At 40.3% G+C, this 22,606-nt stretch overlaps 3 protein-coding genes and 2 long non-coding RNA genes across 5 annotated transcripts; 2 read left to right on the top strand and 3 right to left on the bottom strand.

The window, feature by feature from the left end:
• Positions 1–209: 209 nt before the first annotated feature.
• On the bottom strand, positions 210–1,169 carry LOC108952325 (probable pectinesterase/pectinesterase inhibitor 51). Its single transcript, XM_065099609.1, has 3 exons — positions 892–1,169; positions 618–658; positions 210–514 (listed from the first exon to the last, which is right to left on the bottom strand). Exons 1-3 carry the CDS (start codon positions 1,167–1,169, stop codon positions 210–212), a joined length of 624 nt encoding a protein of 207 aa, XP_064955681.1.
• Positions 897–12,251, top strand: LOC135608543 (uncharacterized). Its single transcript, XM_065101566.1, has 9 exons — positions 897–1,413; positions 1,530–2,080; positions 2,184–2,324; positions 2,581–2,769; positions 2,956–3,017; positions 3,276–3,433; positions 3,910–4,058; positions 4,149–4,292; positions 11,914–12,251. Exons 2-9 carry the CDS (start codon positions 1,607–1,609, stop codon positions 12,091–12,093), a joined length of 1,497 nt encoding a protein of 498 aa, XP_064957638.1. The 5' UTR covers positions 897–1,413; positions 1,530–1,606; the 3' UTR covers positions 12,094–12,251.
• Positions 12,252–13,003: 752 nt separating this feature from the next.
• On the bottom strand, positions 13,004–13,519 carry LOC135606673 (uncharacterized). Its single transcript, XR_010484872.1, has 3 exons — positions 13,459–13,519; positions 13,281–13,342; positions 13,004–13,205 (listed from the first exon to the last, which is right to left on the bottom strand). It is a non-coding gene; the product is annotated as an uncharacterized LOC135606673 (long non-coding RNA).
• Positions 13,520–13,810: 291 nt separating this feature from the next.
• On the bottom strand, positions 13,811–15,608 carry LOC135607650 (polyadenylate-binding protein-interacting protein 10-like). Its single transcript, XM_065099608.1, has 5 exons — positions 14,947–15,608; positions 14,435–14,524; positions 14,233–14,277; positions 14,069–14,141; positions 13,811–13,980 (listed from the first exon to the last, which is right to left on the bottom strand). The coding sequence occupies exons 1-5, from the start codon at positions 15,316–15,318 to the stop codon at positions 13,811–13,813; spliced, it is 750 nt and encodes a 249-aa protein (XP_064955680.1). The 5' UTR covers positions 15,319–15,608.
• A 2,785-nt stretch (positions 15,609–18,393) lies between these two features.
• On the top strand, positions 18,394–21,967 carry LOC135606621 (uncharacterized). The gene is made up of 4 exons (XR_010484865.1): positions 18,394–18,570; positions 19,692–19,793; positions 20,923–21,155; positions 21,690–21,967. It is a non-coding gene; the product is annotated as an uncharacterized LOC135606621 (long non-coding RNA).
• The last annotated feature ends 639 nt before the right edge of the window (positions 21,968–22,606 follow it).

The raw sequence follows: 22,606 nt of genomic DNA, 5'->3' as shown, positions 1-22,606 counted from the left end.
TCCGGATATCTATAGTTTAGAAAGTAGTATTGAAATTTTTACGCTTACGAAAGTAAAATATTTTTTCTTTAATTTAGTTAATTTTGGTGACGGAAAGAATATTATCACGTGTAAAAAGAAAAAAAATATATATTATTTTTAAAATTATTAATTTTATATAATTTTGTATCCTCCCCCGCGCCTTCCAACCTCGGAGTCGGTGCGACCTTTCACGGTGACGGTGTTGGACTCGCCGTGCTCGGGGTTGAGTTGGCGGGGGAGGATGAAGATGAGGCAGTCGCAGAAGACGGTGGCGGAGTTGCCGAAGACGAAGTCGAGGTGCCGGAGATGCGGCAGGACTTGTAGAACTGGCGAAGGGAGTGGGCGTAGAGCGTGTCCTGGTGGCCGAGGAACTCCACCGACTCGAGCACGGAGAGGTCGCTGTCGGAGCGGAAGGCCACGGCCTGGTGCTTGTCCGGCCCAGCGGTGTTGGCGAAGGCCAGGTCCCGGGCCTTGAAGCCATCTCCACTCACACCTGTGGACAAGCAAACAGATGAGAATCGGTTACACTAAGCGATAGGAGTCGAACACTTGATGCTGTCCGAGGTCAAGCGTCTCGTGACTGTGATCGAGGAAACCGTGACCCGTGACGAAGGACAGAGACAAGCTATGATCGAAACTGCAAGGAATTTGCATGCGTGAGAATGCAGTCATCCATGGTCGATGCCCAAGAGAGTTCAGACGCACGCGTGGGACAGGTTTTGCTGCCATAAGGTCTCCTCGCTGGGAAGGAGTAGGTGATGACTGCTGTATCAGGTCATGGCAAGTCATAGCAGTAGGAAGACGTCGTTTTCGTTATTAGGGCTTATGATCTACTATGCGCAAAGCATCGGAGCTCTAAATTTGATCTACGTCCCGTCAATCAGCGCAGCGCCTACCGCCGCCTGAACCGCTCTGAACTGGCATCTGCCCTCCTTGCAGACTGTTGCGTCCGGCGGTGTCCCCGGCCGCGGGAGCTCCTTCCGGGCGGCCTCTCCGCTTGGTGACGCCGAAGTGGCGTCCGGCCAGTACCCGTCCCTCTCGGTCTGCGGCGGGGCCCAGAGCGAGATGTCGGCGCCGTAGCTCTGCAGGGCGGCCACCATGGCGGTGGCGCCGTCAATGACATTGGCGAGGTCGGCGAGGAAGGCCATGGCATCCGTCACCTGCTGGGTATCGTTGACGCCCTTGAGGGCGTTCCAACAATTGGTAGAGCTCCGCGGCGCGCGGGCGAGCAAGTTGGAAAGAGGAAGGGAGTAGGAAATCGGTCAGGGTCGGAGGCGGCGCCTGGATCTCCTCTGGAACGCCACCGACCTCCCGCGCCACCGACGTCGCCGCTGCCGTCCGCAGCGCAGCAGGATGGGAGGGAGGCGGTTTCTGTTGAAGCCTCTATAGGAGGTAATCTATAATTAGTCCAATATGTATATGATCATTATGGTTCGGGCTGTCTTGTTTTGCGCATGATGTGCAATCAGGTGTCTTATGATTCGTGCGCTATATTCGTGTGCAATCAGGTTCCTTAATTTTAGGCGTGGGCCGGTTGACTGCCATTTCCACCGCAGCCCGATCTCCCGGCTCATGAGCCGGTCTGATGTTGAACCGGCGAACGACCGAAGAATCCCACCTCGCGAGCGAGGCCCGTGCGACCCTCTTAAGACGCAATCATGGCTTCTTCCTCTACCTTCGAGGGGGAAGGAGAATGGCGAGGCGATCGCATCTGACGGAGATCGGATGCATAGCCTGCGACGAACTCGCGGAGCTCGGAGCCGGAGATAGGGAGGGCTGGCTCGACGATCCCTCCCTTCTTGCCGCTCTCCACTCTTACTCTCTTGCCGTCGCCTCCGCTGCCCGTCCCCTTGTCCTCGTCCTCGGTTGGGACCCCGATCGCCGATCCCCCTCTTCCCCTCGTCATCCCGTCAAGATCCATCCCTCACTCTCACCCTCCGACGGCCGGATCACTGCCCTCGAGTGGCTCCCCTTCGGCGACCTCCTGGCCCTCGCCCTCGGCACCTCCTCTGGTCTCCTCCTCTTTTACTCCGTGGGCGGGGATCTGATTCACAAGCAGGTACTGCGGAACCGACCTTCGTCCTCTCTAACTCTTTCTCACGCTGCCTTGATTTGATCGATTCTTTATGAACGTTGACCTCGATTTAATTTTCCTGTTGTAGTTTGTTCACCCTGGGCGTGTTTTGAGGCTTCGATTTCGTGAAACTGAAAGCAAAGGCGGCTTTGCACAAGATTCCGTTTCTGAGGAGCTCTGTGTGGTCTTGCCTGGGGTTGTTGCTCGCTTTGATGGCACAGATATCCAGGTTCCTTTTCTCATTTGGTCCTCAAAAGGAAAAGAAGACGCTCATTTTTAGATTGGTTTGCTAGTGTGAAATACCACCTTCTTGTTCTTTTTCTTTATTTTTTCCTGCTATGCTCTTGTTGGTCTGGTACCAATCCATAGAGAAAGGATCCTTATTATGTTTATTATGAATCTTCAGAACTTCACTTTGGGTTCCTCAGAGAATCATGTTTGTTAGCATTTTTTGTTCTTATGTATGTTTCAATTTTGTTGAGTAGAGCTTGCTTCGGAGATGGCTTCAAGAAGCTGGGTCAAGAATGTGGGAGAATAGCCGTCACAAATTGGAGTCAGAGGATGAAATTTCTTATGGGAATATACCTTTTCAGCTTTGGAATGTGGGGAAGTTTGGGAATTGTTCTGATGCAGCTATCACGGGGGTAAAGCCACCACCACTCTTGGAGCTCCAGGTGAATTATTCTGTTCTAATGAAGCTTTCTGCAGCTGACTAAAATCTTGTTTGCTATCGTCATCACCTTTTTACCATTCTGCTATGTATACTTTCATAAGGCACATCATATAAGGTGCGTTGACTGTAATGGTACTTCTCTGAGTTGATTCTGATATTGAATTCAGCTGCTTTTATTACTGGGCAGTCAAGTCAGCGCTACTATGGTGCGGTTACTGTTGGAGACAATTCCGTGATATCTGCTTATAGGTGTGCTCAGCCTAAACCTAGTCTAATTTCTAGATTTCTTTACAATGCAATTTATTACTTCGATCAATGGTTATCATTTATCATTATTTTGCCCTATATGATAATCCTAAGGAAATGGGAAATGGTTTGAATTATGACCAACTTAGTTCTCATTTCTATGATTCACTCATCTCCGTAGTACTTTTTCCAACTATGGAAGTAGGAGACGAGCCAGCCTTTTTTTGTGTCAACTCTTGGTTGTTTTTGGTCGGTGTACAGGCTTTCAGAGGATAGGAGTAGATCTTTAGTCGGAACTATTCTCTCGAAGGTTGTCCCAGTTACATTCTCAACCATTGCATCATTTTCAAAACTGATATGGCGAAGTGAGCAAAGTGCAACAAGAAAGTCTCATCCAACCTCGCAGCCATTTGCTAAAGGTTGTTATCCATTTTTCTTCTCTGCATGTATTCCTGCATGTCTCTAGTATTTTCTAGATAAACTATTCACACTATGACCTTCATGAATAAGCATGCGTATCTACATTTCAGACTATGCATTCATCAGATTCTGCATGTATGTGTACGTCTCATATAATTCATTAGTTAAACATGCCCATATTCCCATTCTATCAATATCAAATTCATTTGTTACATATTGTATTTACAAATTATGTAGTTACAGGCTTACAGCACACCGTTTTGGTTATGGTGGGGTTGTAAAGGGCTAACCAATCACTGGGCAAGTCCCTTTCTATGAAACATTTTAATCTAGTATTGTAGCAAGTCCATTTCAATAAAACGATCGAGACTCTTCTGTACATCTTGCTGATGGATTGAATTGTTCGTCCATGTTATGGTCATCTTATATATGGGAAGTGCCTTATTGACTTATTCTGTCAGTGAATTTGTTGCAGCATCTCCTTTAACATGTCTCAAAGACCCTCCAAGAAAGGGAGAGAAACTTACCTTGTCTCCAAGTGGCACCTTGGCTGCAATAACAGATTCTCTTGGAAGGATTTTGTTATTAGACACTCAGGCGCTTGTTGTTGTGCGACTTTGGAAGGTTTTCCTTTTCACTGGATGAACAGTGTATTTATTCTTTATTCCCTCTTTTCTTATTTACTAATGATATGCTTAATATTTCTTTTTCTAGGGGTATCGTGATGCCTCTTGTCTTTTCGTTGAGATGCTAGTTAACAGAGATAAAGCATCATCAAGTTCCAGATGTTACGAGTATACAAAAAGTGACTATTGCTTGTGTTTAGCAATTCATGCACCTCGTAAGGAGATAATTGAGGTATTAATTAAATTATTATACTTTTCGTTCTTATGTTCTTGCTTAGATTAAAAAGAAGCATTTCCTATATTATTTGCAAGAAAAAGCTTTGTTCATGTTTTCTGTTATTCTCAAAGAAAGGACCATTATAATGAATTATTTGGTGATTAAACACAAGTTTCTTTTTCTCTTGGGTTTATGCTGGAAAATACAAACCAATTGAGTGGCTTTTAACTAACTATAAGATTTAAAAGTGTAACTTTTAAATTTTGAAGATTTTTGTTATGTTTTCTGTTTGTTTTTTCCTGGAATGTGATGACTACATGTTTCTCTTGAACTTTCACTTTTACATATTTCCACAAAGTCGTGGCATGTAAAACTTAATAACAGAAAATAATGGCAAGCAGGCATGCTCTTATTTGTCATTCTTCATGTTGACCATTACAAATTAACTACATTTTACCTTCAAGTAGATCATGTGTCGCTTAAAGTTAGTTTTCTCTTCTGTTATAATATAAACTTCATTAGTAAAACTGTCTGAAAAAAAACCAATATGCATTTATTTATAAACAAAAGATAAAATAGAATACATTGTTAGATAATTAAATTTGCTTTCTATTCAATGTTCGTTATGTGTAAGCCATGCATCTTTCTGGCATGTGATTGTGAATCTATATTATTTAAATGGTTGCATGATACTTTTCTCTAGATGTATGTAAATCTTTTTTGAAGTTGTGTTGCTTGTGTAAAAGTTTAAGGGAGTCATCCTAAAAGAGCATCCACTTCTTGGAGATTTGGTTAACATATGATGACCTTCAAGAAGCAAGCTAGGTTGGTTTGACCCTGTGACTTTATTCAACGATCAATTTTGACATTAGTAGTTTGGCGTTGCAATGAGGATCCTGAAAACAATGTTGCCTAAAAATCGAGATCTAGTGTCATGACTTGACCTTATGAGATAAACTAACCCATTAACATGTTATGTCATGACCCAGGCTTGATAGGCTAATTGGCTCATCAGTTTCATTTGACGTAAACCACTGGTCAAAATACTTAAGTTGAAGTTGATAGTAGTATCCTTATAAGTCAATCTTAGTCTTGCTCACTTCCGATGTGGGACTAATCGGGGTGTTATAATTTTTTCCACTTAAGGGTTTGATGTTCTCGTCAAGGCTCATCATAGCCCAGATTAAACCCCAGTGTGATGCACATGAGGCGTAGCCCAATGATGGCTCCACGTTGTGACGAGTCATGACGTGGGCTTGATAAGCTAACTGGCTCATCAACTTCATTTGACTTAAACCATTGATCAAAATGCTTAAGCTGGAGTTGATGGTAGTACACTTATCAGACCCTTATAAGTCAATCTTAGTCTTGTCCACTTTCAATATGGGACTAATTGGGGTGTTACATGCTAAGCTTGAACTACTAGTCAAAAATGCAGAAACCCAAGTTAACAGTAGCATCCCTATTGGACTTGTAAGTCCGATGTTACAAGATGAGATTAAATCAGGATGTTACAATCAATCTATTTAAGCGGTGTGATGTCCTCATTGTATCCAACATAGCTCAGAATGAAACCTAAACATGATGCCTTTGAGTCCTATCACAGTGGTGGATCCACGTCGTAGTGTTTCCTCAAGCCTCATCCGCTTATAGTCTTTTCCTACTCTAGTCCCTCATCATACACAATACTAGGTCGGTTTTGATATCATTTTGTCACAATCTAATGTCAATTCTCGTACCTAATTTTTTTTTATCAATATATGCAAAATGTGATATACTTTCCATAGCCATAAAATCAAAAGTAGTAAAATAAAACTAACTTTATTTATTTTAAATTTCAAATTTATCGCAAATAACAATGTCAAACAAAAAGGTAAAATCAATCCCTACTGACTCATATTAAAAATTATAAAAATACTAAAATCCTATTGTGTATGGCGGCAGATGACAAGCCTCTTTGCGTCATAGTCAACGATAGAACATGAAAGTTACTCTGAAAAATGAAAACAAAAGATGTCAGCAACACTAAGTAATAAACTTATAAGACATCCTCTCAAAATATGTAACAAAATAAAAAAATATCATGAACAAATATCGCAACATGTAATATTACAAAAAAGATGTCATGAACAAATATTGATAATGCCATACAACAATATCAAATCAATCGATCATAATCTTAATCAAGGATTGCCATACAATCTGAAACAGTACGAAACGGGCATTATGTATTGGTCTAAGCATGGACTGATATGTCGACTATTCCCTTTTTTGGCAATTCGAGCCAAATCCTCAAATAAGTGCCACATTGCCCCAATTATAACTTTCTACCCATTTCATAGGACGTTGTTGCTACTAATGCCATTGCTGCTATTATGGGACGTCACTTGCCTGTTTGTTGTCGTCGAGGGACGTGGCCCACCTGTTCATTGTTGCCCCAATCCTTGATTTGCCACTGTCATGGGACTCTATGATACACACCCTCCTCTTCTCTTCTTTCTCTTCCTCCTCCATAGCTCCATCTTCTTCCTCCATCATTTGTGTTCTTCCTTCTTCTTCCTCCTCCATTGCTCCATCTTCTTCCTTCTTCTTCCTCTATTGCTTCCCCTTTTCCTTCCTCCTCCACTGTCGCCCCTTCCTCTTGTTCCTTTTTTTCTTCCTTTGTGAAACATCGGTACATACCGATGTACCAATTGTCGGAACACTGGTATTGACTGGTACGTACTGGTTTGATAGATGACCAAAACACATCTTGTACCTGAAATCGTGATCCTTGATCTCAATCATAGGTCTTGTAGCGTCATAAACATCCGGGGAAAGTTGGATACCCTATCGTGCACTCTTCCAATAGCTAGTGGAGCGGCCTTACCTTGGGCTTTATGTTCTCCCAACCATTGATGGAGAGAATCCATATGGACACTTCTAATTGTTGGAGTGATGTCCCTCACCCTTCAAGGTGAGACATGTTCCTTCTGACAACTGATGGAGGAACCGTCTAGTGATAATTGATGGAGGAACTTCCTAGCTGTTATATTTGATAAGCTGTTATGTCCAAAAAGGAATCACCCCACCAGAATACTACCCATGGTAAGGCCAAGGCCAACGGTACTTGTATCATATTGGGCACATATATCACATCATGATATGACATATCAATCTTTAGGTACAACACTACCTTCTAAACTCATTAAATTCACTCAAAACATACAACATCGTGGATTTCATGAGTTATATCCTAATCAATACTCAATTTGCTTGAATCCTAGTTGATTTGGTCTGATTGATTCGAACTAAACTCCATTCGACTAAAACCTAATTGAACTGGTGTCAAATCCACATGGATACAACTTGGAATCACCTTAGACCAGTCTAATTGGACTCGATTGAATCCAATTTGGTCAACTAGGCTTAAAGTGGTCGAAATCGATCCGGAGTCACCTTGAACCCCCTGAACCGATCGAAATGGCATGGTTCAACCAATATATAAAGCTTAGACTGGGCGATAAGGGTGGTTAGGTTTGGCTTGCTCATGGGGTGCATGCCCTAGACCTTGGTGGGTGGTTAATTTGGCCTACAACTGGGTTGAATTGGTTTGGGTTGAGCTTTGAATCAACATACAATGCATGGGCCAATTCTAGACCAGGTCTTATAGGCACTCGGTTTGGCCACATGTGCTACATTTGCTACCAAGTTAGCATAAGGAGAGGGTTTCGATTGAGCCTATTTATCAAGTGATGCGTGGGCCTCAAATGTTGGGTTACGTCGGCATTGCACCAGGCCACACTATGTAGGCTTGAGTGGGGCCCAGCCATAGACCGCTTTGGGTTGGCCCACAAAGTCGCTGCCTGTGCCAAGTCATATGACGCATGGGCCAGTGGCTCCATGCTTGGGTCCATACTTGGATCAACTCTAACTCGGGCTAGGTTGACCTATTTGGCTGATTAGTCTAATCCAAGTTAGTCCCGAGGTTGACCCTTTTATCAAATTAGATTTTAGTTATTATTATTATCACAGAAATTTTTAAAAATTATAGAATAGGAGTTGTTAAACATATCGAATTATTAGAATAAGGTTTCAAACATGTAAAATTTCCAAAAATACAAGATTAATTAATTCATGAATCAAAACAGACTTCTAAATTGTTAAACTTAAAATTTGATTTTCATGAATTTAAAAACTTAATTAATTCATAATTTCGAACTTAAAAATAGATAAATCAACAATAATTCGAATATAACATCATGAAATAATTACATGTCAAATCCATGACTTCAAATAAAAATAGAACTATTATTTTAATCTGTTACTAGATTTTTAATGATTAAATCAACCTTATATCTTACATATTTAAATTTAAATATTTCAAATAACTTATCTAAAATTCCTATAAAATTTTGAATTAAATCTAAATATGATTTTATGATTTCTAAACAATACAGTTATGAAAGTATTACAACAATTAAAAATGAAAGGGTCGTAGAACCTACCACAAGTCAATTGCACTATCGTGATGGTCACTTCCCCTCAAGATGGTTGCATCGTCAAGACCTTTCATCTCCAAGCCTATTGGTTCAAAGATGGTTGTGTGCTAATGCTAGTTGTACCTTTAATGACTGCACCATCAAGTCAGCATCCTAAGTCAATCGCACTCCTAAGTTGGTCATCCTAAGGTCAGTCGCTCCCTCACATTGGTCATAATCACATCATGAAGAATCATAATCACATCACGAGTGTCCTCATGATAGTCATCTTGAAGCCAACTATCTTAGTCATCTCTCTGAGTCAATTGTCCCCAAGTTGGTACTTGGTCAAACCCTCAAGTCAGTCGCATCTTTGACTTGTTGCCTAAGTTGGTCAAGCCTATAATGGCAACAACTCATAATCCTGGTGTGGCATGCAATGAAGGCAACAACAGAGCATGCCTCAATGTGCATGTATGATGGCAAAGTGGAGCACGTCTCGGTGTGGCATGTGATAAAGACAACATATGTGTTAAGATAAGGAGAGAGAAGTGCCTTCGACTTGACCAAGTCAAGATTGGACGACTTGAACAGCAATAGCACCTCACAACAACAACAACCTTTCTTCTTCAAGTGATGCCCAACCAAGTCAGGAGATGGCCGTGACATCTTCATACGTTGCAACTTCAAGATGGTTGAAACATCTCCGTTCGGTGCAACATTGCATCTTCATCCATTGCATCTTCAAGTTCGCCATGCTTTCATAATGTTCGCAACGACTCCTTTTACAAAGCAATTGCAACACCTTAAAAGCAACCTACGTCCAACACCCCCTATACATGTGATTCAAGTCGGCATATTGGAAGCCCTCGTGCATCTCTTGCATTCGACACCCCTTATGTAGGCTATTTAAGTCAACATGCCACGATACCCTCGCGCATGTCCTTCATCCAACATTATTTATGCAGACATTTCAAATCGGCATGCCTTAACGTGTCTACTACGCTCGACGAACACACCCCCTACGTAAGTAGTTCAAGTCAGCATGTCTTGACTATCTATGTTTGACACCCACATCGATGCCTTAAGTTACCACAAGTCAATTCTATCGTGCGTGAATCGTGTGTCTCCTACATTTAGAACCTACGTTGGTGGTTCAAGTCCACATGCTTCGATACCCTCACGTATCTCATGCATGTGACACCCTACATAAGCACGTCAAATTAGCATTCCTCATTGGCCACATGTGTCACAATGCCCTCATACATCCACTGTGTTTCATGCTTCTTGTCTAAGATAAACCATGTGAATGTGCTCTGATTCAAGTCAACACGCTCCAGTGCCCTCGTGTTGTCGTGCATCTCTTACGTCCAACACCCCTAGGTGGTTTAAGTCGGTATTCCCTAATGCCCTGATGTCCTGATGCATCTCCTATATCCGATATTGCTTACATGAGCACTTCAAATCGACATGCCCTCGTGCCCTTGCACCTCTCCAGCATTCAACACCCCCTACGCAGGTAGTTCAAGTCGGTATGCCCTAACGCTCTCGTGTGTTATATATTCAACATTCCTATGCAGGTGCCTTAAGTCGACACGCCTTGACGCCCTCATGCATCTCCTACGTTTGACACCCCCCACGTTTAAGTCATGCTTCGATACCTTTGTGCATTTTATGCGTCCGACACATCTTATTGTTGGTACTTCAAGTTGGCACTCCTTTATGCTCTTATGTGTCCTATGTTTGACACCCATATGTAGGCGGATAATGTACCGTACGTCTCAATGCCCTTGCAATCTCTTGCTTCCCATGCTTGTTGACTGGAGAAACCATTTGGATTTGCTTTTTTGATTTTGTAGGGACAACTTTAAAATTGTATTGCGCGCATGCTCGACAACTGCCCTTTTGATTATTGAAGTTAGTAGGGATTCAAACAGTTAAGAAAGTTGAGAGTAGTATCAAAGTCCTATTTAGCCAAGTGACATACCTAAAAGCATTTTATATAGTGACACTATTCAAGTGTCGTACCTTAAGGGACTTTATAGTGATTTTTGGTAATTGATCGGAGTGAGGGGTGTTAGTTTGTGGGGTAGTTATGCAGAATCATCGGGGGTTACTCGGATGGGGGAGAGTCGATCAAATCATCAGACGTTATAGTTGATGCTATTATGCACTGTATTGATTGACTTGTTGAGCTGACAAGACATCCAACATTGGTGTTAGGCTAGCGATGACATGGTATCTAAACATCAATGTGTCAGATACCCCGTATTAATAGCCCTTACAACCAAGGCATCGCCTTCGTGAAGTGCAATTGGGGGTCAAATAATATGGTTAATATTTTGGGACAGGATCCAACACTTAGAGGTAGATAAGTCATACACGTCATGTCAGCATGAGCAAGAGAGAAGAATTTTCCTTATACCAGTAATATTTCCCTCCACTCTATGAGGAGCCTCTCATGTATGGTTGAAGTATGAAACTCTATTTTCAACCCTCACACAAGACCTTAAACTGACTTGAGCGTTAAGCATTGGAGTGATCACACCGAGCACATGGAGAGTTAGATCAATTGCGTCAAGCAACACCGTGGCACTAGATTTGCAATTAACACTCATGAAGCGAGGGACTTGACTTGACCGTATGGTTCATCAAGTGATGAATATCTGTCCCCAACAGAGATTTCTTTTATATGTTTTTTAAATACTATGGCTTCCCCTCTTCTTTCTTATTTTGCACAATAAGACAGTCAATTTTGGAAATTATTAGTCAACTTATTTGGCGAGCTTGTTTACTGATGTGTAATCAAAATTAGTAGATTTTGAGAAACATGTTTCTTATCTGTGGAGAATGTTCCATGGTAGATGTGATTGTGGGATCAACAATTGCCACTATGTGGTATTATTTCGTCATCTCATATATATAATCATTGAAACACACAAGTCTAGAAATGCATTAAATTACGAGGAAGGAGTATTTGTTTGATAAGGCAAGAAGAAATGGACTTGAGCAACACAGATGGTAGACCCCATTCTCTTTCATCGCCATTTTGAGTACCTAAGACCATCTCAATGTGGTGGTGGTCCTCGTAATGCCTCTGTAACTTGGAACTGCAAAGAAATCTCTTGATGATATATGTTGATCGTCCCTCTTCTGACCTAAATTTTGCTTTGTAGATTTGGAAGATGCGAACCGGACCTCGCCTTCTAACCATCCAGTGCCCTAAAGGAAGCAAAATTCTTCAGCCATCAACTAGGTTTGTGTCGTCGTCACAAACGCCATATATCCCTTTGGAAGTTTTCATATTAAATGGAGATTCTGGCCAACTGTCAGTTTTGAATAGATGTGTTGTCTAGCAAAAAGGGTTCTATGTCTTTTGTCCACGATGTCTCGTCTATAGCCATTTTTTGTATATCTTGGGCTCAAATATTTGAGAATTGAAAACTGCTTTCTGGCACCGATGAGGCCTAAAATGTAGGGTACCTACTGTTACCATGTTTGTTTTCGTCGATTATTTTTAGCTCATGATAAGATTATTACTTTGTAATTTAGGTGGCGATGATTTAGAATCACGGAAACAATCTTTCTACTCGCAGAAGTAATATCCACCCCAAACTCGGGAATCTTGTGCTAATTGTTGTTCCTTTTATCTTCATCTCTAGTATGTCTAATGATGCGTATATCGACTCCAAACTCTTTGATGTTACAGTGAACTTGTAACATACCAAAACAGGCACATAGGAGAGTTTCCTAAACTTGTAATTTTGCCCATGTGAAGAACAATTTCTACTCGATAGATGACTTTGTTAAATGTTGAGATGAGTGCATCAGATACTCCTTTCCTCTCCAAAAGAAGGAAGGTATCATGACGCCATCATTTTCTCGCTCAAGCTTCCTCTCTGCAATTCTAATGCTTGGAAAGTCATATGAAGGGCATTCATTCTCCTCCTTTAGTAATACTCTTTCTATATCTACTACCACTGTCTCTTCTTGCTCCCCTTTCCAGCACAAGGCAATAATAGATTTGGACAAGAGAGAGAGAGAGAGTCATGCGTGATACCTAAGGCTTTGCATCTCCTGCCATGCGGGGGCGCAACTAATAAGGAAGATAGGAGATTAAAAGAAGTAATCTTCATGCTATGTTTTATAGGTGATGTCGTCCATCGGATGAATCCAAAATTCTGTTTTAATTCTTCTTATATTCCCATTTCCTAATTTACCACGGGTTTTTCATACATAAGAAGACCCGAGTTATCATTTCTCCACTTAATTACGACACAATGAGAGAAGAAACAAAACAACAGCAGACGAACAAGTCAGGTCCAAACGTGAAAGCTCAGGAAGAAACTATAGGTCAGGTACAAATTACACGAGACGGGGTACTAATAATAATGGTAGAATAAATGAACAAGCGCGAGCAGGTCCACGGGTCCGCTACCGCCACATCGGAGTCTTCGAAGGACTGACCCTGAGAATACAGTCACTTAGTGTCTCCACTTTGTTGGCTCTGTTAAACGACAGAATAACAACATGTAGTATATACCTGATGGGAGAATCTCCGAGTACCATTCCGCTGCAAGAAAGAGCTTTGCCGGCACTCTCCACCTGCCATCGACCATTTTTGCTTTAGAATATTATCATCATCATCATCCATCAATCAATCAATATATCTATCTATCATCAATGCGGACATAAAAAAGATAGCGCATCATCATCCATACGCTAACGAATTCAACGAACGCCATGTTGGATGAATTGGCATGATCCTTCAGAAGCTTCATACGAGAGACCTGTACAGGAACGATCCACAAGTTTGCAACATCATCATCTTACTGAATTATGGATGATCAAAACACAAGTGAGGTTAATCCACTGACCTCGCCACAGTATGTCACGAATAAATCCGTTATTTCTGCCGGTGTAACCTGATGTCGAGTCGAAGCAAGTGGTAAGAGAAGAGATAGAGAAAGACGTAACGTATAGTTTCCAACTCACCTGGCTATCGATATTATTGACATACACCGTCCTCAGACACCTTGCCCTTTCAGGAGCAGACTGCATTCGCTCGCAGCTTCAGTACGATTTTAACATGAAAAATACGTAGATAACACGAAGAATCAGTACGATCACCTGAGGCAGCAACGAAGGATTGACAGGCGTGATAGCAGTCTTCGAGTGCGAGATCGCGAGAGGATGAAATCCAAGAATCGTCCCGTCGAAATTGAAAGCTACATTTGCACCATCTGTGGGATGGCAAAGACTCGACGTAAGCACAGAGAGTACAGAGAAGATTCGGAGATGATGATGAGATCAATCCAACTTTCTTCTTACACTCGTTATCGAACTCCACCAGTGCAAATCGAAGTGCAGAATGGGGATCCCCACAGATGCGGCAATCGATTACCTTCACCATGAAACAAACACTAGCGTCAGATGGGACGTAAACATGATGTGATGGGTTACCATTGCATCGTAAATATTTGGACAATACTTACCCTTCCACACATACTGAACAATCCAGCAATGTGCTCTTCAGTAACCTGTGGTAGACCCATCCAATCAAAGTGAATTGGTTAATCCAACATACCACAGGGTTAGGAAAACTGTTGTTTCGATTTGCATGCATGAATTATTCGATAGTAGAAATAAAATCCCAAGTTTCAATAGCTGTGAGAGAAAAATTATGATGTAGCTTACATCTCGTCCGACATCGGACACGAATATGGTTCGTCCGATGGCATCCGGCCTCAGCGAAATCCTCCTTTCTTCAGCTTCAATGCTCCTCTTCTGCATGGTGTCAACAAGAAGGGTTGATACAATAGCACAAGCTTTGCTAATCTTCTATACGTTAAGATTCGAATGCACATAAGAGTATTCATAGAAGAAGAAGACAGATAAAAAGGAGAAAAGATGTTGTGGGTGCGAGATTCACAAATGGTAAGAGAGATATATATATATATATATATATATAGTGATGAATAAAATTATATATATAACACAAATAAAATGAAGATCCTTTATGAGATGATTAAAATAAATATAAAAAAGAGACTTCTTTGTTGGAGTAGATGATTTTATTATTGTTAGAATAGAGAGTTGTGAGGATGAATAACAATTTATATATCGTCAATTTCAACATAAAAGACCACAATAATTGACCATCAAATCAAAATGCTAAGAAAATAAATCAAATGCAGAGTCAAAATTACCTTCCGAAACGGCGGATTTCTTAATGACGCCGGCACAAACTCTTCAGCAAAAGGGTTCAACCTAAAGACCATTTCCCGCAGCTGCTCGACGCCCCCCTCCGCCTCCACCTCCACCTCCGGCGCTGCCTCCGCCTCCGCCTCCGCCTCCACCTCCGGCGCTGCCTCCGCCTCCGCCTCCGCCTCCACCTCTGGCGCTGCCTCCGCCTCCGCCTCCGGCGCTGCCTCCGCTTCCGCCTCCGCCTCTACCTCACCTTCTATCTCCAGGTTTGACTCCGGGGGTGCTAGCGGCAGAGGGGGGCCGCCGGGTTGGTCGACGGAGCCATTCGCGCTCTCCACCATATCAACAGTCGTCATCTCGATAGTTGTCGACATCTCACAGATCCCCTCCTGTGCGATCGAAGGAACGTAACGTCACTGCATCTCTCTTCTTCCCGGTCTTTATGTAGGGGCGGGGAAGACGAGCAGCAAAACAAGCAAGAAGTGATGGCCGCCATTATCGCTCGGCTACATATGGGAAGTGATTCGAGACTCGATCCAATGAAAGTAGATAGAGGAGGCGGGTGTGTTCTCCTGAGGAGCCATCCATTTCCTTGCGAAAACTCGAGACGGGGAGGAGGTGAAGAAAAGGAAGGATAGGGATTGATGGAAGGCATCTATCCCAATAACTGATGCAGATTCCATGAACGACGTGAACAAAAAAAGGGGGAACCAATGCGATTATATCTCTCTTGATTTGACCTGCGAGATTGTATTAAAAGCTTCAATCGTTTGGGTTTCAAAGCCAACCTTAATATATATGTAATTAGAATACTTGATTATTTTCTCAAGTGAAATCACATCACTGTTTCATAAACATAATTTAGCTTTGGAAAATATAGCCTGTGAAGCTTTCTCCAGAAAGTATGTTCGAGCAACGAGAGACATCGAATGTTGTACAAAAGTCTACTGTTTCATGTCTTATACGATTATTAAAGTGCTGATTACATATTTATGGTTTCTATACTTAAAAAGTTTTATATTTAGATTTTTATAATTTTAAAATTAAAATAAATAATCTTATTTACCTTAACGTCATCTATTGCATAGATGGAAATACAACATGACACCATCTATTCGATCGGTGCGAAAGTAATTGACAAAAAAATAATTTTAACGTCCCTTTCGTTTGAACGATAAGTAATTTGGTGAGTGTGTCGGTTATCGAGAAGAGTTACATGAGGTTGAATAATAAAAAATAACCTATGATGATGAGAAAGGTAAAGACTCCCACGAAGAGTGGGAGGCCTCACTTGGCATAGCGAGAGCGAGAGTGACCTATGATGATGAGAAAGGTAAAGACTCCCACGAAGAGTGGGAGGCCTCACTTGGCATAGCGAGAGCGAGAGTGACCGTCATTGCCTGATAGTTGAATTTAATAGCAAATCATTGTTGATTGTGGTATCTTTTCTAACAAATGCATGGGGTGCCACATGTCTGTCATTGTCACTCTAATGTATAAAATCATATTAATTTGAAGGTGTTAGTTAATTTAGCTCGTAAAGATTTTGAGCTTGAATCATGTCTTCTCTGTTTATCGTTTATAAAAAAATAAAAAAAATAAAATAGTCATTATATATTTAAAGTTATATTTAAATTTTATTATCTGAATATAATAAAAAAATGCTAATGAGTAAAGGTTATGGTAATAACAAAATGAAAATACTATTACTCATGTAGCTATATCTCTTTAACATCTCGATTGTTAGACTCAACAAATTTATATTAGAATCTCTATAGTTATGAGAGTGAAACATTTAACTCTATTTATCATAACACCATTGGCTTTCCCGAAGATAGTACGTGCAGGAATGACATGAAAATAATGGATAAAATGATAATTTCAACATCCTAATTACGTTTTATTGTGATGGTGGTAGACGACAGTGCTGTCGGGGGGCACGAGTGATTATTGTAGTTGTGATCGACGAGAACGATGTGGGACTGTCCTTAGAGACAAGGTAGGTGGAGTCCTGAAGGTGGAGTTGAGAGACTTATGCAACTTCTTGTGAGGTGAGGAGTTGGAAAATGAGGGAGAGTAACAACGAGAGGTGAGACAAAAGGAGAGGAGGAAGAGGATAACGTAGATGTCGATGCTCTATATATGCGTCGGCATCGATGCAAATGCAAAGTGGCGAAAAGAGGAAGAAGGATGAGGAATTATGGAATGAGGGAAAAAGGGGGAGGAGGAAGTGGAGGAGGGAGAACGGCAATGAGAGGTAAGGCAAAGGGAGAGGAGGAAGAGGATGACACAGATGTTGACGCTCTACATCTGCGTCGGTGTCATCGCACATGCAGAGCGATGCCGATACAGATGCTGAGTAGCACTAACGTAGATGAAAAGCACCGATATCTATATTACCCTCTTTCTCTTCTCTATTTGCCTCACCTCTCGCCGCCACTCTCTCTTCTTTTTCTTCTCCTCCCCTCGTAAGAAGCCATATAAGTCTCTCTCAACTCCACATTCAAGAACTCTACCCGACCTATCTCTAAGGACATCCCAACATTGTTCTCGTCAACCATTGTATTGTTCTTGTCAACTACAACTATAACAGCTATCTGTAGTCCCTAGTGGTGTTGTCGTTCGCCACCACCACAATATCAATTAAGAAGAAAAAAAATATAATTATGATATTAAAATTATTTTTATTTTTTATTTTTATGTTATTCTTACACGTATTATCACGTGTTATATTTTTCGTCGATAAAACCGATAATGTTAGAATAAATGGACTTAAATATTTCACTTTTATGATTATAGAGATTTTAATATAATTTTTTTAAATTTAGAAATTAAGATATTATAAAATTCTAACTATATGCGGTACTTTGTAATTAACCTTCTCTAAGTAGATGAGTTTTTTTTTTTTTTTTAGTATCATGCATATTCAACTCATTTAAGATGAATTAGGATCCTTGTTGATTAATATTGAAAATAATAAAATTGAAAATAGATACTTATTGTTAGTATTTAGGCAACTTGGAGTCTTTTAGATCAATAACCAAAGTCGTGGGTGTTTTAGTAAACCAACCTATTTTGGATGATCAAAGCAAGAAAAAACAAAGTACAAATAAAAAATAGGCAGCCAGATAAGCTTTGGTATGAGTTTGAGTAATGGATAGTTATCGGTAGAAGAGAGAGGCTAAGATTAATAGCTACCTACGTATTGATATTGCTAATTATCTATAATGTTTGGTATTATTGAGCTTCGAGTGATGCTTGCCGACTTCATTGTTAGGATAGTGTGGGGACGGAGCGGTCTTTAGAAAAGCACTCGAATACAACGTAACACGCTAAACCCGCATACCGGAACGTCCCGTTATGAAGTTTCGGGCCTCTTCTGGGTCCTTCCATTATTCACTTCTAGAACCTTCCATCCTCGTACTCATCACAGCCAAAACCGTCGTTCGCCTTTCTGTTGCGTCTGCCTAACCGTTCCGCTCGTTTCTCGATCGCGCCAGAGAGAGAGAGAGAGAGAGGCAGTGGGAATGGCGGACGAGCAGCAACTGCGGCACGTGGAGAGCATCGCCAAGAAGCCTCGCGTCGTCTCCCTCCTTGCCTCCGAGATCCGTAACCTTGAAACCGAGGTCGTCATGTTCTTCTTCCACCGCGGATGACATCCTAGAGTTGGGGTTTCAATCGATTTCCCTGTTTCTTTCTTCGTCGATCCTTGTTGGTCTTAGCGTTCTTGCCGATCGGTTTTAGGTTTTTTCCCCAGGGTTATATTTTCTTGTTCTTGACTCCCGTCTACTCGTCATTTCAGTTTGTTGCGCTGCTTTTCGGTCGGTTCTTGTTGTTCTTATCGGCGAAACAAGATCTACCATGCCGATTTGGTTATTTAGCATTGTCTGTCTCCTCTTGACTCTATCCTTCCGTGATCGATGATCTCTAACCCTTTTTTTCTCCTTTTCTGTCGGTTCTTGTTGTTCTTTTCGTTCTGCGAAACAAGTTTTACCACGCCGAATTGGTTGTTAAGCATTGCCTGTCGTCTCCTGACTCCGTCCTTTCGTTATCGGTGATCTCTAACCCATTTTTTCTCCTCTTTTGATTCTTGCCGTTCCTATCGCTCTGCGGCACTATTTTTTCCCCGCCGATTTGGTTTTGTGCAGTGTCTTTCTTCTCCTGACACCCTCCTTTGTGATCGATGATCTCTAACCCGTTTGTTCACCTTTTCTTTTGATTCTTGCTGTTCTTATCGTTCTGCGGAACTATATTTACCACGCCGTTTTGGTCATTCTGCATTGTCTTTCTTCTCACCTTTTTTCTTATGATTTTTGTTGTTCTTAGGTTTCTGCGTAGTAGTTTTACTGCACTGACTTGGATATTGTGCATTGTTCCCTCCTATCATCATAGGTTGATCTCTAATCCATCTTCCTCCTTTTCTTTCGATTCTCGTCGTTCTTAGTGTTATACAGAACTAATCTTACCATACAGCTTTATTTATTTCGTATCTCTTACCATTAGGGCTTCAGTTGCATTCCCCTCCTTTCTTAAATCAATTCTTGTTGTTCTTGACGTTATGCGGAACGACGCTTCTCAATCATCTTGCATTGTTTTTCCCTGGTTCCATTATCAAGATAAATCGATCATACATATGGCCCTCTTTCGAGATTTATTTCCAAATTCACTGACGTCGTAATGCCGTTTTCAGTTATTAGCGGTTGATTTTTTTGTGAAACTTTATCTTTAATCGGTAATCAATATGCAGTTGTCTGTGGTTAGTGCAGCGGCAGTGGCAGCGACTGCTTTGAACAGTTACGTCCCACTTGGATCATTCAGCTGTGATCAAGACAACGAGAAGAAGATCAAGGCATGTTTCTATAAATGTTGCCCTACTAATTCTACTCCTTTGATCTTGAGTTGTTGACCGGAAAGAATATATTGCCTCAGATGACACGATTGTATGACAAATTTCTTGAAAAATAAGGCCCGAAACAAATATAACTCAGACCTGACCTATTGTAGACTTGTATTAAGGCCTAACTGCTCCGAGGGGATGACTAGAAGAACATAGGGGAAAGAAGAGGAGAGTATACTTGAGAAATAGAATAGGAAGACAATGAAAACCTGACGATTTCTATTTGGTCAAATAATTAAATGCCGCTTGTAGAAATTATCTTTGTATTTCATGCGAGCCTTTGTCATCTTTGTTTGGTAATCCAGATCCTTGTCAACTATAAAAATAGGCAACATATTACAACATTAGAATCAATCTAAAGAATACTACTAAAAACACCTATCATGGCCCAAATGATCTATTAATTTCATTAGGTCTGAACCATTGACACAAAATACTTAATATCAAGTTAACAATAAGATACTTATTGAACTTTTATAAATCATTCTAAATCTTAGCTAACTTCTTGTGTGGAATTAAATCGAGGTGGTACATGGTCTTAGTACGCAGAAATGATTCTCATCTGAATTACATTGAAATACAATAAATAATTGATCGTGGCTAATAACTCGTATTATTGATCTTGATTACAGAAGATTAAATTTTTAGTGGCCTTCTTTAGGAGCATGCAGATCTGATGTCGTGAAGTATTTGGGCTAATAAAATGCTTAGATGCATCGAAATGGACATGTTATAACTCACTCCCTTAGGAATTGGGATCCCCACTCTCTAGTCCTGTTAGAACACTTTTTTAGCCATTATGGATTAGCAAACCTCAAATGCTTGCAGACATCCTTAGATTGCTATCTTGTTCTTTTCCATTGAAATCTTATTTCTTGTGCTTCGTTCACCAAATAAACGGATTATGATTGGTGAATTAATGTGAATCAATATGTTAGGTTTGTATCTTATTGCTATCTTTTTGTGTTTCAGTCAAGAAGCCTTGTCGTTATATTTCTTATTCAGAATTCTGTCGTGATTTTGTATCATCGTTACTTTATTTGTTCTAATTCTTCTGAGTTCTGATGTCTTTTTTTTCCAGATGTTTCTTTAAGGTGTCAATGAAGAGAGGTGGAAACAATTTTCAAGCCAATGTATGTGGACATCAAATTTCATGATATTCAGGGAAAGAATTATTGATGTGCCATAGCAAAATTAAAGAAGGAAATAGTCCCTGAGAAATGTAAGGTGGTAGTTAAGCCCACAAAAGTGATCATTACACTCTTGAAAGCTTCAACGGGAAACTGGTTGGATGTTCACTTTAAGGAAGACAAGGTAATTACATATACATATGCTCAGATAGTATGTTTTTGAATTATTTTATATATTCAGGTTTAACATGTATGCGTCCTTGTCATCCTAACTGTTATCTCTGGTCTGCTCTCCCGTATTCGTTATTTTTAGAAATTTGTGAATGCCAAGAAAGACATACATATACTATGGGTTAGTTGATATTCAATCAACATTCTTGCACACACTTCACGTTCCTCAAGCTCTGTTATACTTTGGAGAACTTTATTGGATTAGTTCCTTCCTAGCAACTTTTTATTTTGGATTAGTTCCTTGTAGCCAGCGAGTTCTTTTGCATGTTCACGGTAAACACTTTTGCCTATGTTCTCTGTACAAGTATAGTACAGCACAATATTTGGTTAGTTTCTTCTTACATCTTCTGAAATGGAATATGCTAGTGAAGTCTCTCTAAATTTATGGCTTTATTGGGTTTGACAAAATGTCTGCTATAACATTCCATGTTTTTATTTCTGTTGGTATTTGTAAAAACCTGAGTGTATATATACTCTCTATTTCCAGGACATCTGAGTATATCAACATCTTTCAAGCTCCATGCTGGTTCGGGCCCCTCTTAATTTCAAGTTCCACATGAATGGTTTCTATTTCTCTTTTAATGTTAACCGGTTTATCACCTCTTTCCTTGTTTCTTTAATTTTTCAAGATTTAATTTTCCTTCAACCAAATTCATATAACTCTAAATTTGAAGGAAAGTCATGTTTGCTCATATAAAAATACAGTAGAAAAGATTCCCTTTCAATAAAAATTCCATCTGTTTGTATAACAACAACAGTGGATGAGAAAAAATGTATGGTGCTGGAAGATTTCATCAGACAAAAGTTTGTGTATGTAAAAATCTATGCTAGAAAAGTTGATTTTATTGACATGCGGATTCCCATGTGCAAAATATTTTTGTTCTTTCTTTTTTTAATCATTCCTAAGATTATATTTTTGGAATTCAAAGTTATTTTTCTGCCGAATCTCGAATCTGGAAGCCAAGTCTGCATGGAAAGGTGGAGCTTTCCTGTTTATTTTGATGCCCAAAGGATGGGGAATTAAAGTATTTTTTTATTCTTCTCTTCCTCTGGACTTGGAATGCAATGTTTTTATTTTTAAATTAAAAAATATTATAATAATCAATTTAATAAAATTATTGTCAAATACTTTTGGTATTTTTATTAATTAATACTTTTGAATTCAAATGATAAAATGTTACTAATTAATACGAAAAAGTTAAAAACAATAATAATAACATTAATAAATAATATAATTACATCAAATTAATTAATATGATATTAATCTTTTATTAAAAAATATTTTTTTAATTGCATCAATAATAGTATAATACTATATTCAATCAAGTCCTTGAACTCGGAGCGAGCGTTCTAGTCGACTTCGCATCCACCGCATGGAGTTGAGCGCCCGCACGGCCCACGCCA

This window comes from Musa acuminata, chromosome BXJ2-3, assembly GCF_036884655.1.
Source record: "Musa acuminata AAA Group cultivar baxijiao chromosome BXJ2-3, Cavendish_Baxijiao_AAA, whole genome shotgun sequence".
Taxonomy (NCBI): Eukaryota; Viridiplantae; Streptophyta; class Magnoliopsida; order Zingiberales; family Musaceae; genus Musa; species Musa acuminata.
The sequence above is the reverse complement of the archived record's forward strand: the minus strand, read 5'-3'. Positions and strand labels throughout refer to the sequence as shown.